The 17,503-nt window shown below is 33.8% G+C and overlaps 1 protein-coding gene across 25 annotated transcripts in view; it reads left to right on the forward strand.

Annotated features, from left to right (window-relative positions):
- ZC3H13 (zinc finger CCCH-type containing 13) overlaps positions 1 to 17,503 on the forward strand; it is a 97,285-nt gene that overhangs the window by 33,393 nt on the left and 46,389 nt on the right. For all 25 annotated transcript variants that reach the window (XM_004054477.5, XM_055359599.2, XM_055359607.2 and 22 more), the window contains 3 exons: positions 7,214 to 7,353; positions 8,267 to 8,424; positions 15,463 to 15,660. In XM_004054477.5, the coding sequence (XP_004054525.3) occupies positions 7,214 to 7,353; positions 8,267 to 8,424; positions 15,463 to 15,660 (496 nt within the window). The remainder of the gene's footprint in view (positions 1 to 7,213; positions 7,354 to 8,266; positions 8,425 to 15,462; positions 15,661 to 17,503) is intronic.

Here is a 17,503-nt window from a genome sequence, read left to right on the forward strand (position 1 = left end):
AAAAACATTTTAAAATGTATTTGATACTTCTTATCTTTAAAATATTTTCAGTTGTCATTACAAGAATTAGTAGTTGTTGAAAATATAAAAGGTTCAGAAAAGCCCAAGTCTGTTCTTTTTCTTCCTAGTAGGTATGTCAAACCTTCTCCATAAGTCTATGCTTTCATTTCTCTTTTTTGCTATCTACTAAGCAGAGACAATGGAAATCTTTAGGAATTCCCTCAACTTCCTCCTACCACACCTTCAAACTAATTTTTTATTTGTGCCTAAACTTTTTTACTTCCCTCTTATTCTGTGTAAGAGGCCTCCTTCCTGCTGTATAAGGTTGATGAATAATTCCCTTGTATTGTAGATCTGATTTCCTCCCACCTCAGCAATCTTGTTCATTTATGATACACTCTCTTCTGTATCTTTAACATCCATTTTCTCTCCTCCCTATATTACTGTTAGTCACTATCCTGCTTATCCCCACTTAACAACTAAATTCTTAAAACAGTTCTGTGCCTTACTGTTTCTACTTGATACTGTTTCACCTGATACTTATTATTCAGTCTTCTGACCCAACTCTCCACTAAAACTGCTTTTCAAAGTCACTAAGGACCTCCTCATTGCAGAATAAATGGAGATGTACTTGTTACTATCCTAAATGGCCCTTCTGCAGCATTTGACACATCAAGAGCTCCTGTTTTCTTGAAAAAGACTCTTCTTTTGGCTTCTATTTATCACTCTTCAGTTTTGTATCTTCCTGTTCAAGCCCTTCAGTCTTACACAGAGGCTCCTTGTATTCTGTGTGCCCCTTTAAATGTTGATTCCCAAGGATTTGCACTTAACTATATTCTTTTAAAAAATCTAAAGTGATTTTATTTCAAGAGCCTTTTATATAGGAAATTCTTTTAAAAGGTGAGTGTAAATGTCTTTAATAAGAATTTCTTATGCTTTTCCTTGATTGAAACACACAGGTTTTGACCATTGTGTATCTCTGTGATTTGAAAGTATCTGTTGAGGGAATATTGAAGCATTGAGTTAAGTGCCCCAGTCCCTGGACAGTGAGACTAAACTGGTTTCATAGACTTACCTTCTGCACTGTTATTCTATCTGGAATAACAATTTTAGCTGGATTCAGAAAAAATTGGTATATTTATAAACTTTCTGGTTTTTAGGCCACTTTTATATGCTTTTTCAGAACCCCCAAATAACTTTTATCCTTGTGTATTTTATGTTTCCATAACTGCCATATTATGAACCTGAGAAAATTTTAAAATATTTATGTATTCGTTCATTTAACAGTGACATATAAAAATCAAATATATGCTTTTATGAAAATAACTATTTTGCAAAGCAAAAAATAATAATTGTGAGGAGGTGGCAGTGTTTTGCATCATTCTGCAAATTGTTTTAATATCTGGCTTAATAGTTGATAGGTAGATTTTCTTACCTGCTTCTACATTCCACCTGTTAACCACATCACATATTCCGGGAAACTCCACTATCTACTCATGGGAGAATGAGTACACCAGGCAAACAATGTAGTGTTATAGAAATAGTCTGATTTTGTAGAACTCCTGAAATTGTCTCAGGGACCTCCTAGGTATCCTCAGACCACTCTCTGAGAATCACTTGTCCGTAAGAACAGCTTTTAAAACTTGGTTGTTTTCCTATTGCCTAGCCATCTTCTTTTCTCACTTTCAATTTTTCCTTCTAGATGAAATCATGCACCCAGTGCTTCATTAATGTCGTACGTGTAGTGACTCCAAAATCTGGAGCTCTCAATTTAGCATTGACCAACTGGGCATCTCCATCTGAGTTATGTATCTTAAGGGCATCACTTTTCCTACCAGATACCAACAGTCCTGAGAGTCATCACTGACACTTCTTTCCCTCCACCCAGGCATTACCAGATATTTTTATGTACCCAATACCATTGAAAACCATCTGTTTCTCTTGATATACTACTAATATTCTAGTTCTTAAGGTATTTATTTATTGCCTATAAATAGATTTTACCAAAATAACCTCCTAATCCCATCCCTTGCTTATAGTCTTGTCTCCTAATTTATCCCCCACTTTAAAGCAAGAATAATCTTTCTTACAAAGTTTTTCTACCGAAGTATACTATACGTTCAGAGGAATGCACAATACATGTGTCCAACCCATTGGATTTTCACAAACTGAACACATTTGTAAAACCACTCAAATCAGTAAGTAGGAAATTACTAGTTTCCCATAGTCCCCTTGTGTTTTCTTCTAGTCACTCCTCCCTACCCTCACCCCCAAAGGTAACTACTGTCCTGATTTCTAGCACCATTGATTAGTTTTGTCTGTTTGAGCTCCATATAAATGGAATTGACAGCATGTACTCTTTTTGTGCCTAGCTTCTTTTGTTAACAGTATTATCTGAGATTGTACTTTATTTCACATATCATTCATTAATTGTTATTGCATCATTCTTATTGCTATATAGTGTTTTATTGTATGAATATGCCATAATTTAGTCTACTGTTGATGAACATTTAAGTAATTCCCAGTTTGGTGCTATTATGCATAATAAGGTGCTATTACTATTCTTAAACATATTTTTTGGTAAACATGTACAGACACATACCAATTTCTCTTGAGTTTATGGTTCGAAGTGGAATTGCTGGGCTGTGGAGTGTGAATGTGTTCCTCTTTAGTAGATAATTTCAAATCAAAAATGGTTGTACCAGTTAACCATACGGTATTTTTGCCTTTTTCATTGTAGCTATTCTAAAATTTTGTAGTGGTATCTTACTGTGGTTTTAGTTTGCATTCTCCTAATGAAGTTGAAAACTTTTTCACATATTCACTGACCATTGTACACCCTATTTTGTGAAGTGTCTATTCCAAATGTCTGCCGTTCTGCTATTGTGTTACCTGTTTTTTTTTCTTGTTAATTAGAGGAATTCTTTGTGTTTTCTGGATATGAGATTTTTATCAGATATATAAATATATTGTGAGTGTTTTCTCCCACTCTATGAGTTGCAGAACAGTCTTTTAAAAGAATAAATTGAATGTTCATTTTATTTTCCTGTTTCAAATTCCCTAATTTCCCATTGCCTTCAGGAGCAAGTACAAATTCTAACTACGCCTATAAAACTTTTGATTATCTGGTTACTCTTTGTATTTCCAGGCCCCACTCTGAAGTCTGTGGTTTTTATTTGGTTCCTTAAACTTCTTGTATTTGTTCATCGTGTGTTCTTAAGGACCAATGAAGTAACATAAAAAGCAAAAGTATCATTGCAGTAGAATGTGTGAAAATATTTTGGTAATCTTGGAGGTTAGTACATCCTCCTTAAATAGGGCATAAAACCGAGAAGCCACAAACATTTGATTACATAAAACTAGGAGTTTCTGTGTAACTAAATGCAGAAGTTAAAAACAGATGAAATGGTAAAAGAAAATACTTGACATTTGTAACGTGTAAGCATTAGTAAAGATACTATATAGACATATAATGAGTTTCTACAAATACATAAGAAAAAGACGGCCTAGTTAAAAAATGAGTAAAAATATATATGTATCATGATAGGTAACTCACAGGAGAAATAGAAATGGCCAATAAATGCTCAATCTTACTGCAGGGAAATACTGATGAAAATAAAGAGATATGATTATTCACCCATTTGTTTGGCAGAAATGAAGAACATTAATGTTTTCAAGTGGGGGTTTACATTGGTAAAGCAGTTTTGGAGTACAGTTTGGTGATATTAGAAATATAAATTATACTTATTTTCAGTCTAGCAATGTAGTCTGAGAAATAATGTCATAGAAAAATACTTGTACTTGAACCAAAGTATATATCAAAATGTTCATATAAGTCTTGTTTTTAACAGCAAAATACTGGAAACAGTTCATCTGTCTTTAAGAAGGAAACTCTTTTAAGTAAGCTATGATAAAGTATGATCATATTAATGAAATGCTTTGCAGACGTTAAAATGAAGATAGTTGAACTCTATGACTTGGAAAGATCTTGTTTATAGGGCAGTGTTGAATGTTAAAGGGAAAAATGTAAAGCATTATTTTCATGCATGTGACACTAAACTGTTAGCAGTGTTATCACTGGAGTAAGGATGGCTGTAGGAGGAATATAAGGGAAATTTCATATTTTACTCTGTGTATTCAGAATTATTTAAGACTTTAGCAATGAGAATGTATCATAAAGGCAAAGTACAAAATACAGAATGGAATTCAAAAACAAGTGTCTGAAATCAGTTAATGAATTTAGAAAACGTCTCAGACAGCTTGAGGTTAAAAACTGATACACATCAATGATACTAACTCATTGGAAAAAGGTTAAATATAATTAGCATGATGTAACAAGGCAATTCACAAGTATTTATAGTTTTTAATCCTTATACATAAACCTTTTATATATCTATGATTATTTTTATACAATAAATTACTGGAAGTTGCTGATCAACACAGGGAGGGGAACATCACACACCAGGGCCTGTTGTGGGGATGGGGGGTGAGGGGAGGGAGAGCATTAGGACAAGTACTTAATGCATGCAGGGCTTAAAACCTAGATGACAGGTTGATAGGTACAGCAAACCACCATGGCACATGTATACCTATGTTACAAACCTGCACATTCAGCACATGTATCCCAGAACTTAAAGTAAAATAAATAAATTTTTTAAAAAGTTGCTGTATTAAAATTAAAGTTATGTATTGATGTTCTTAAGGCTTTTACCCATATTGACAAATAATTTTACAAGATAGATATTATAATTAGAAAAAATGGCTCCTGAATACATGAAAAAATATGTATATACTTTCTTCATTTCTTTCTCTTTGTGAATTGCCTTGTAATGTCCTTTGCCTGTTCTGTTAAAAATTAGTAAGAATTCTTTATATAGAAAGAATCTTAACCTTTTCTTATGTGTTGCATATATTTTTCTGTTGTATATTCTTAAAAATATCTACCTTGTTAAATATACCTTTCTAATTATACTTAATATTTTTCTTATGACTTACAATCATTTATGTGAATCAGTTTTTATAAGGCAAAATTGTAGTGATAACCTGAAGCTACATGAGAGACATTTTCTAAATTTATTAACTGGCTTCAGACTCTTGTTTTTGAATTCCATCCTGTATTTTGTACTTCCTGTTTTTTCTTTTGTTGTCAAAATACTGTCAGTTGCAATGTGCCTATCTTGTAGTCCATCTCTTACAGGTTAGGAAAATATCTGAGTTTTTATTATATGCGTAAAATAAGCACCTTCAGAATAAAGACCTGAGAGCTTTTCTTCTGAGCAAACTATATTAGTTATATATACTACATTGACTAGACTTTTTATTTATTTTGGTTTTTTTTTTTGAGACGGAGTCTTGCTCTGTTGCCAGGCTGGAGTGCAGTGGCACGATGTCAGCTTACTGCAACCTCCGTCTCCCGGGTTCAAGCAATTCTCCTGCCTCTGACTCCTGAGTAGCTGGGACTCTAGGCACGCGCCACCTCGCCTAGCTAATTTTTGTATTTTTAGTAGAGACGGGGTTTCACCATGTTGGCCAGGATGGTCTCGATTTCTTGACCTGGTGATCTGCCCTCCTCGGCCTCCCAAAGTGCTGAGCTTACAGGCGTGAGCCACCTCGCCTGGCTGACTTAGACATATATTTTAACTGCTCAGGCCTCTCCCCCTTGGTTGGATAGTTGAAAATTGAGAACTGAAAGCCAGCTTCTTCTTTCTTTTACATGTTCTGTATTGGTGATATTTCCAGTTGCGAATTTTTAGATTGGCAGTGCCTTACTGATAATACAGTACCTTCAGAAACACTGTTAATCATTCTCCTCAATTAACTACTCTTTCCTTTGTTTTACCTGGGTATTTGGTTATGGAATTTTGTTGAATTTAGGAACATAATCAAGCCAGAACATTGACTCCTATTATTCACTGATGTAAAGTATCTCAATAGAGTACAAAATAACTGGAGATAGCTAGTATTCACTTAATTAAATTCAGTGTCTTCATTTTATCTAGTGAAAACTACTTGCCCTTAATTAAATATTTAGTAATTGCTTTCTGACTGAAAAACATGCTTTAGCCTATTTCATATATTTACTGAGAAATTGTCATTGTACTCCAACATAAGATGAGTAATCAAGCTTAGTCACACAGGTAGTGAATATATATAGTTACCCTCTCAGTCCGCAAGGATGAATGGATAGTTGTCATTCTAATGCATTTGAGCAATATATAACAGTGATGTTCATTTTCTTGGGTTTTAAGCAGTCAAGTAGGACTTCTTATGTTTGTTGTTTTTTTAGTTCTTCATTTTATTTCTTTTCCCAAGGTTAAGATATGATCTAAAGTGCTAGAAGTATATCTTGAGAAGGCACCTCAGTTTGTGGTCAGTCAAGTCCATCGTGGTCAATGAAATTCCCACCTCTAGGCTCCTGGGCATTTATGGCAAATGAGCGTGATGGGTTTGGGTGCTAGTGCCAGCAACTTCTCCGTATTTTAATGAAATAGATCTGCATACCATTCTTGATTTTTTAACCAATCTTCATAGCTTTTTATTAGAAAATATTAAATGGAAATAGAAATACGGCATCAGATCCGTTGAGACGGACAGTTGTGATCTAAGGAAACAGTACAAATCACTTGTAAAGAAAATGTCATAAATCCTTTAAAAATTAGTTTATGTACACATTAGTACTAAAATTACTTTAGTTTTAGATATTAATCATTTGTCTCACAAATTTTAAAACTGAAAAGCCTATGGAAGCAATGTTGCACACGTAATATAACCTCACTTTGTATGATGTATTTTAGTAGCGTATCTTTAGGAAAATCAAGGAGATAATGAGTCGCATCGTATACAGCATGAAATATTGAAGGCTTTGGTATCTTTAAGGCTTAGAAATTCAGCTGAGTGCATTTTGTCTTTTAAAATTCCATCTCCTAACAAAAAACCCAACTTCCAAACAACCCAAAATTATTTCCAGAAAACCCAGAAACTTCAAAAATATTTGGCTTTTCATGAAGAAATCAACCATGGTGATTTTAATCCTTTATAGAAATGGTATCTATTTCTTTTATCTTTTAGAAGTATGTCATCCTGATGAAAGACTCTGCTATTTAGATTTGAAGAATTTGAAGAAATTAGTTGAAAAAAGTCTGTATGATTTTTGGCATAGATAATTATGCTAGTTTCTAACAGTTTCTAACAGTAATGCAATTTTATTTTAAAGATTCTGACAATGGAGATATTAATTATGATTATGTTCATGAATTGTCATTGGAAATGAAGCGTCAGAAGATACAGAGGGAATTAATGAAGCTGGAACAAGAAAACATGGAGAAGAGAGAAGAAATTATCATTAAAAAGGAGGTATGCTATTTATTGCAATAAATATGTTAGTACTTAATAGCAGCATTTGTATTGATCAGATAACTCAGCTTCTTGCTACATCTTATATTAGTATACTGATATATTGATCAACCCACTGTATATGTACTACTCCATATATATTCATTTAATTTTCATATTATTCTATTAGATAAGTAGCAAATATTTATGTTATTGAATAGGTGAGCAAAGCTAAGAGTTTGTTGCCTAGAGTCACCAGCTAATGTAACATGGGGTTTGAATCTACCTATGTCTGTTTCAGGCCCATGCTGTTTCTAGAATGCCTTGTTTCTTTTCTAAAAAGTGAAGATACAGTTAATTTAAATATAATTTATGATTTTTCTGAGGAGATTTTGAAATTTTATGATTTTAATTTACTTTATTGAAACTGGTATATGTTAGGACAGTTATATTGCTTAAAATCATGGATTCAGGAGTCAGACTAATATCAACAGATAGTGGTTATTATAATTTTATTATTTTTATTTTTATTTCAAACTTTTTTTGTAGGGATGAGATCTTTCTCTGTTACCCAGGCTGGAGTGCAGTGGCACTCACTGCAGCCTTGAACTCCTGGGCTCAAGGGATCCTCCCATCTCAGCCTCCCTAATAGCTGAGACCATAGGCATCTTCCATGCTTGGCTTTTTGTTTTTTTTTTTTTTTGTATAAGAGATAGGGTTTTTTTTATGTTACCCAGACTTATCTCAAACCCCTCACCTCAAGCAGTCCTTTCACCTCAGTCTCTCGAGAAACTGGGATTACAGGTGTGAACCACTGCACCCAGCAATAATATTTAATTTTAATCTGAAGTTTGGCGTGATTCTAAAATACTGTAAGCCTTGTTGTACCATAAGTGGAGGAATTTCTGAATTGACTTACTGAATTTTTTTAAAGGTTTCACCAGAAGTGGTTAGATCAAAATTGTCCCCGTCACCTTCTCTAAGAAAGTCTAGCAAATCTCCGAAGCGAAAATCAAGCCCGAAGTCGTCTTCAGCTAGCAAGAAAGATAGGAAGACATCTGCAGTATCTTCTCCCCTGTTGGACCAGCAGAGGTCAGTAGGGTGATAAATAGTATCAAGAAAATAGCTTTTTCTGAAGTGATACTAAAAAGAATTAGTAGGTTATAAAAGGGTACTTTTAGTACATTTTATATTTAATGTAAGCTTTTTTGTTCTAAAAAGAAATTTGAAATGTTTCAATTAAAAAGACAATTATAGAGAACAATAAAACAAACATCTGTGTAACATCCACATATGCTTCAGAGCTTTTTATTTTTTAAGAAATAAAAATAAAAGATACATTTCCTGTTCCTCTCTTAAATCTGGTGTTTATGATACTTGTGCATGAGTTTATACTTTAACTAATATGTGTTTTGCAATGTATAGTATTGCTTTCATCTATTGTAATAGGGATATATCATAACCTTCTGCACATTGCTTTTTCACTCAACATTTTTTATGTTTATCTATATTGATACATATAACCTTAGTTCATTCATCTTAGTATTTATATTATAAATTTGTCTGCTTTTCTATGGAACATTTATGTTGTTTCCGATTTTTAAACTGCTACAAATTATACACAAAAAATTTTTGTCTCTCAGTATATATTATCAAGAGATTGAATTCTTTATAACTTAGAATTACTGTAGAAGCCAGTTGAAGAAGTAAAAATAGAAATGATTATATTCAGGGACTAAGAATAAGGAGAAGATACATTTTCATTTAAGGTCACTCTGAACTATTTATATTTTATTTTAATTAAAGTCCATACCCTAATTTTATCTTATAAAAAATGAACTAAAAATATCTTCTACCTAATATTTAATCAGTTAACAAGCCCTGTCTATTTGAACCTGTAATGAAACTCATATTTATCTCCCTCCTTCTAGTTCCTAGAGACTAACCCTATTTCAGACTCTACTTAACTTTTTGCCTAATTATATCACCTTACTAACTATATTGACTTTATGTAGTTTCTACCCGCCACCCACACAGATGAACATTTTCATTCAGCTACCTCAACCCATTTATTTTGTAGATGCTGTCAGAGAAACCTTAAAAGGACAATTCCAATTAATTTATTATACCATTGAAAAACTCAGTGGTTTTTCATTCTGTAGAATGAAATTCAGATTCCTTAGAATGACATTTACACTTTGGTCTTTTCTTTCTTGTCAGTAGTTTTTGTCCAGCTTCCTCCTATCTACCCCCTTCTATCTCAATTCTTCAATCTCTAGCTCAAATTCTAAGTTTTCCCATTTCTCTTTATGGAACATAAGTTCTGTTCCCTTTAGGTACCTATCAGATTTTGCTTATACCTCCATGTTGATAATAATTGCCTGTTGCATTATATTTCAGCTGTGACTTATGTTTTACAACCTTTATTAAATTTAAGCTCCTTGAAGATTGGGATCTTGGTTGTTCATAGTTTTGTCTTCTCATAGTGCCTACTTGACATAGAACTTTGCATTGTAATAAGGCACTTAGTAAAGTTGAGTTGATCCTCTCCCTCATATTGCCTACTTGGCATAGAACTTTGCATTTTAATAAGGCACTCAGTAAAGTTGAGTTGATCCTATCCTTTGTTCATGCAATTGAGTAAATATTGCAAAGGTATATTGAAGAAGTTGAATGAACAGAGAGTGATACGCTCCACTTCACTTGCTCTTATCCTCTTGGCTAACCAGCTATGTAACTTTCCCTCAATTCTATTCATTTCCCCAATAAACTGCATACTAGAAATACCCTTTCTTCCTTTTCTTATCTGTTCTGTTTATAGAATATTTGAAATTTAATCTTTTCATAGAAAGTTTTGATAACTATTTAGACAAAGGGTTAGTTTCATCTTTTACATACAATCTCTTTTGCTGCTTTATTAGTAACTCATCCTATTATAAATATTTGTCATGAATAATCATTCACACTGGTTTAATTACTATATTTCTTATATTCTACTATGTTGTTGACTTTATGATGCACCGTTAATTTAATAATAAAAGCAAAAGGACCTGGAAAAACAGTATATTAAAAATACAAAGAAAACATTGAATTGAGTATAGCATTTCTTTTCTTTTTTTTTTTTTTGGAGTATAACATTTATGCAGTTTACATTTCCTAGAGTGTGTCAAGTAATCATCTTTTAATTTTATTGCTGGATCATACTATCAACTAAGAACATACTAAGCACATGTAAGGATTAGAATTTCAGTTAAAACTCAGTGGAGTATTTTAACCAGTGTCAGCCAACTGAGGTGTGATAATCAGGTAAACAAATTTCTTGGTGGTCTTACTAGGTTATCATATTGAATGGAAAGATATAATTACTGACAAATTAAAACTTACACTTTTCCCTGAAATCTGGCATTTTTCTTTGTTTGACATTTATTTGGAGATATAGTCTGATAGTAAGATTTGTCCTGATATATGAGATATGGTATAATCTAAAATCATAAATATATTACCTATTCTGTCCATCTGCACTTTTAATCTTAGTTTTTATTAGGTGAATTTTTCTTTATAGCTCTTTGTACAGAGAATATTAAGTATGTCAAAAGCTAATCTAAAACAATAGTTTTGAAGAGAGAGAGAAAAGATTAAAAACTGATAAAAGTAAACAGGTGGGCTGTTTGCCACAAGTCAGAAGTAGGCTCTGTGCCACTGAAACAACAATTAGTTGACCTTTTAAATGTTGAAGATCTTGGTGATTTCAGAATACACAAAACCAGTTTTGGCCTCTTCAGTCGGAAAGCACTGTAACGTAATTGTGTTTTCTAATCACATATAATTTTGATGGTAATGTGAAGAAATGCTGTACTTAAGTAAGTATATTAGAATAGTCCAGGTTGTGATTATAGCCAAGTCCCAAAATGTCGGTGGTTTAACACAACAGAAGGTTATTTCTCACGTAAAGTCAAAATGAGTGTTTCTGATTGACAGATGGCTGTCCTATATATGGAGATTGAGTAACCCAGGCTCCTTCTGACCATGATTCCACTTTCTTGGGTTTTCAAGGAAACCAAGGAACGGGATGTACAAAGAAAAACGGAAATTGAGTATTGCAGTTATTTAGCTCTATAGTTTGCAATTGCCTGGCATATGAGAGCCCTTTGAAATTTGGGCCTGGAAGTGGTATATATCATTTCCACTCACGTTCCTTTGGCCAGGTCTTGGTCACTTGGCCATGCTTAATTTCAAGAAAGTGTAGATAGTATGGTTTACCACTGTGCTCAGAAGAAAAGTTTGGTAAACCCTCTGCTAGTCTCTGTCACAGGTGATAATGTAAAAATAGTTTGTGTCAAGAATTCCTTTGTTGTTTAATCATGAAATTTTAAAAGATAATTTTGATACAGATGCCAATTATTGATCCGTTTTTATCTTTAAAGTAGAAAAGTATCCAGAAATACAGATATTTATCACATATCTGTTAGGGTGCATACGAAGATTGAGTCATCTCATGAATATGCAATGAGATATGTGGCTAATATAGTAGTTGGCAGAAGACAAGGATGAAAACTAGATTTAGTCGTCATATTTTAGTAATTTCCTACTTGTTTACATGGTTAACGCCATGAGTGATAATAAGACATAGGGATGAGGACTAAGAGAGCTACATTTTCTCAATGCTCACTATGAGTCAAGTGCTTTTAAAATATTGCCAGCAATTTTGAGGTAGATACTATCTCATATATATATATATATATATATATAGCTAAGAACTCTTGGGACTTGAGAATTCTGAGAATTCAGCATGATAGGAAATAAGTTCTAGGATTTTAGGCTTAGGTCTTCATTTATAAATATCAGTAGATAGTGAGATTAGTAGATAGTGAAAACTCACCAGATGTATGAAAAGGGCTACTTGCAAACCTAGTACCAGACTGAACACTCTGAGCAGATGGCTTACACAGAAACATTAATACAGTAAACAGAAACAAACTTAAATTATAAATTCATTTATAAGTTTAGTGCAATTTGTGAGGATATTGTATTTAGAGGACAAAAGCAGTTGATTATGGGAAAAATACTGAACAACTATATTTTTATTTTATTTTATTTTATATTTTTGCAGGAGACTGGAGTTTTATTAATCAGTCCCCCTGAGCATTTGGGGATCAGAGTTTTAGAGGACAGCTTGGTGGCGGGGCGCAGGGAGACTGGGGGAAGCCAGTGAGCCAGGAGTGCTGACTGGTCAAGTCAGAGATGAAATCAGAGGGAGTCGAAGCTGTCTTCTTGTGCTGAGTCAGTTCCTTGGTGGGGGCTACAAGATCAGATGAGCCAGTTTATTGATATGGTTGGTGCCAGGTTGAACAACTTTTTTTTTTTTTTTTGAGACAGAGTCTCACTCTGTCACCCAGGCTGGCGTGCAGTCAGCTCACTGCAACATCTGCCTCCTGGGTTCAAGCAGTTCTTCTCCCTCAGCCTCCTGAGTAGCTGGGATTACAGGCATGCGCCACCACACCTGGCTAATTTTTGTATTTTTAGTAGAGGCGGGGTTTCACCATGTTGGTCAGGCTGGTCTCGAACTCCTGACTGCCTCACGATCCGCCCACCTTGGCCTTTCAAAGTGCTGGGATTACAGGTATGAGTCACGTCGCCCAGCCTGAACAACAATATTTTAAAAGAGAAAAGAGTTCAAATGGAAAATCATAGAATAGGACAGATGCAGTGGTCTGAGGTGGACAGATCACTTGAGCCCAAGAGTTTTGAGACCAGCCTGGATAACGTGATAAAACCCTATCTCTACAACAATACGAAATTTAGCCAGGTGTGGTGGTATGCACCTGTACTCCTAGCTACTCAGAGGGCTGAGGCATGAGGATCACTTGAGCCCTGGGGGTCGAGGCTGCAGTGAGCCATGATTGTGCCACTGCACTCCAGCCTGGGCAACAGAGCGAGACACCGTCTCCAAAAAAAAAAAAGAAATCAAAAAATAGCAGAACAACGAGATTGCCAAATTTAGAATTAGCAAAATGAGTACTACTTTAAAAATTACTGAATATAAAGACAGATTTAAGATCCTGGAAAAGCAGGAAAAATGGAAATGACAGAGACATCTAACATGGAGGAGAGATCCAAGAGATACAGTAACTGTGTAATAAATAGAACTACAGAGACTTGGGTCATAAGGAAAAGTTATGAAATGAAAATAGAAGAAATTGAGTAAAAAGTTTGAAGTTTCAGATTGAAACAGTCCATTTAGTGCTGGAAAAGATTTTCTGAAAATACCTGGACTTAGTGAAAATCTTTTTCCAGTGAGTAATTTTCAAGGGATAATGTTCATAAGCATGCCAACAGAAAAACCAGCTTACCTGAAGAGTAAAAAATTTGATTTTCTTTGGACTTCTGACCTGCAATGTTAAATGTTACAAAATATTTTAACTAGAGCTCTGAGGTAAAAGGATTTTAACATGAAAATGCTATATTCAATTGAACTATTGTTAAAGTAAGAGGCAAAGACAGCCAGTTTTGAATGTGTATGGGATCAAAGTTATACCATTTACTTAAAATTACTTAAATTGCCAAAAAGAGGCACTTAAAGAACAAAATTTATACCCCAAAATCAATTACAAGTAGATTAAAGACAAATGTGAAAGGCAAAATTACAAAATTTTAGGAGACCATCTTTGTGACCTCAGAGTTGGTAAAAATTTCTTAAATAAGATTCAGAAGTTTATGATGAATATATACTGACAGTGGTTGATATTTCGTTTGTACATGATGTAATTGTGTTTTTTGAATAATGATGAAAACCTGGAAGCCACCTGAAAAACTATGAAATTGTTTTAAAAAGTTTTGGAGCATCTATTCAAGGAAATTCTATACAGTCAATAAAAATGATTACCTAAATCTGCTTTTTTAAAAAAAATTTTATTTTGAGTTGGAGTCTCACTCTGTCACCCAGACTAGAGTGCAGTGGCGCAATCTTGGCTCACTGCAACCTCTTTCTTCCGGGTTCAAGTGATTCTCCTGCCTCAGCCTCTGGAGTAGCTGGGATTACAGGCACCCACCACCATGCCTGGCTAATTTTTGTATTTTTAGTAGAGATAGGGTTTCACCATGTTGGCCAGGCTGGTCTCGAACTCCTGACCTCAAGTGATCCACCCCTCCTCTGCCTCCCAAAGTGATGGGATTACACCATGCCCAACCTAAATCTACTTTTTGTTACAGAAAGATGCTCACACTATGTCTATGTTCAGTATTTTAAAATTTTGCAAAATATTGTAATAGGATATCCCATGAATGTATGTGACACACACACACACACACACACACACACACACGTAGAGTTACCATTTCCAATGATGAGAGAAAATAGTTGTGACTATATATATATATGATTTGCACATATTTTCTCCCATTCTATAAGTTGCCTTTTCACTTTGTTGATCGTGTCCTTTGACATGCAAAAGTTTTAAAATTTGATTTAGTCTCATTTGTGTATTTTTGCTGTGTTGTTACCTGTGCCTTTGGTGTCATAGCCAAGAAATCATTGCCAAGTCCAATGTCATGAAGCTTTTCTTCTATATTTTCTTTTCGGATTTTTATAGTTTTTGCTTTTATGTTTAGGTCTTTATTTTGAGTTAATTTTTGATCTGGTACAATGTAAAGGTCCAGCTTCATTCTTTTGCATGTGAACACCCAGTTTTAAATGAATAGACAGAGAAAGTAAGATATATGGCAAAAGTATGTAAATATTCAAGATGTTAAAAATAGTTCTCTTTGAGTAGTAGAATTATAGGTGATTTTTACTTTCTTTGTCTACTTTTCTGTCTTAAAAAAAAAACAGTTTAAACAGTCATTGTATTAACATCTTTTCTGAAAGTGTCTTCCTATTTCACCTCTATCTTTTCTCAGAAACCTGCCCCTTTAAAGTTATATAATAATAAGCAGTGTTAACAAAATAAGTATCAAGTAAATTAATTCTTCAGCCATTTCTGTTAGTTTTTTTTTCTTCTTGATATTGGTTAGTAGTATACAAAATAATAAAGGGCAAGTAATATAAAGGAACGCTGCTGTTTTTAAGAAGGCTTTAAAAAATATCCTTTTGGCATATTTGAACCTCTAATGATAGCTTTGTGTTACCTTCAGAAATTCAAAAACCAACCAAAGTAAAAAGAAAGGACCACGTACTCCTAGTCCACCCCCTCCTATACCAGAAGATATCGCTCTGGGGAAAAAATACAAAGAAAAATATAAAGTAAAAGACAGGATAGAAGAAAAAACAAGAGATGGAAAGGACAGAGGACGAGATTTTGAACGACAAAGAGAAAAGAGAGACAAGCCAAGGTAAGTAGGATTGTATGTTTTTAACAATATTAACTTTTGTAGAATATAGAATATTTACTTTTCAGAAGCCTTTGTGCATTAGCATATTGGGTTTTTTAGTTTTGTTTACAATAGTGTGTATATTTATTTTAATAATTCCCATAATTATTATTATGAGGCATGGATAATTCAGTAAGCATTAACTTTTACAATTTATTTTTCAATTTTTTATTGTGGTAAAAAAAACATAAAATGTACCATCTTCATCATTTTAAAGTTTATAGTTTGGTAGTGTTAAGTATTTTCACACTGTGAAACAGTTCTGCAGAACTTTTTCATTTTGCAAATCTGAAACTCTGTATCTGTCAAAAAATAACTCCCCCTTTCCACCTTATCCCAGCTCCTGGTAACTATCATCCTGTTTTGTTTCTGTGAATTTGACTGCTTCAGATACCTTATATAAGTGGAATCATACAGTGTTTGTCTTTTTTGACAGGCTTATTTCACTTAGCAGAATGTCCTCAGGGTTCCTTCTTGTTGTGGCATGTGACAGGATTTCCTTCCTTTTTAAGGCTGAATAATATTTGATTGTATGTATATGCCACATTTTTTTTATCCATTCATCCATTTGATGGATGTTTGGGTTCTTTCACCTCCTGGCTATTGTTGACAGTGCTGCTATGAGCATGAATGTGTAAATAATCCCTTTTGAGACCCTGCTTTCAGTTCTTTTGTATATATACCCAGAAGTAGAATTGCTGGATCATATGATAGTTCTATTCTTAATTTTTTTGAGAAACCTGCCTACTGTTTTCCAATGCAGTTGCACTGTTGTACATTCCCACCAACAGTACACAAGTGTTCCAGTTTCTCCATACCTTCACCAACACTTACTTTGTTTGTTTTATAGTCGCCATTCGAATAGGTGTGTTTATCTCATTGAGGTGAGGTGTTATCCCATTGAGGTTTTGATTTGCATTTCTCTGATGATTAGTCATGTTGAACATCCTTTCATGTGCTTGTCGGCCATTTGTATATCATCTTTGGAGAAATGTCTTTCCAATTCTTTGCCCATTTTTTAATTGTGTTATTTGATTTTTTTTCTGTTGAGTTCTAAGAGTTCGTTATATATTCTGGATATTAACCCCTTAACAGAGATAAGATTTTAAAATATTTTTTCCTATTCCATATGTTGCTTTTTTTTTTCACTCTGTTAATTGTGTCTTCTTGACACGCAAGAGAACAGTTAACTGAAGACTTCAGAGTTCTTAAATATGTTTTCTTAAACTATACTCTGTATTTTACTCAGTCCAGCAGGTGTGTTTGTGAAAATTACATGTAAATGTTTTTGGTGATTGACATTCTATCAGTAAAGCCTTTAGTTTTCCCTAATGGTTCTTTGTACTTTTATTTTGGTATTTTGACTAAGAAGTCTCAGAGTTGGTTCTTAACACCTGTTGCTAGGTAGTTTATCATTTAAATGGTAAAAACATTTGTATTATGAGGAGTTGAATATTACACAGGCTTATCCTTCATTTTCCAGTTTTTCTCCCTTGGTTATCCCTAAATGGTATGCATAGGACTCACCTGTTACTTAGTATGTAGACAAATCTGAACTTGGTTTTTAAATTTATTTTTATTTTTTATTTTTTTCGTCTAAGGACATGAAACAACAGAGCTAGGAATACTGGAAGATTATATAAATACCTGATCTGCACGCACTGGAGTTCTAGAGCCATATGTGACAAGACATTGGAAAAAGACATTTTGGTTTAGGAAGAGTTAATTACCAAGGTTCTTAGGTGGGGCCATTATTTTCATTTGTCTCCATTACTCTGAATGAAGAAATTACAGGTGCACCAAT

This window comes from Gorilla gorilla, chromosome 14 (genome assembly GCF_029281585.2).
Source record: "Gorilla gorilla gorilla isolate KB3781 chromosome 14, NHGRI_mGorGor1-v2.1_pri, whole genome shotgun sequence".
NCBI lineage: Eukaryota > Metazoa > Chordata > Mammalia > Primates > Hominidae > Gorilla > Gorilla gorilla.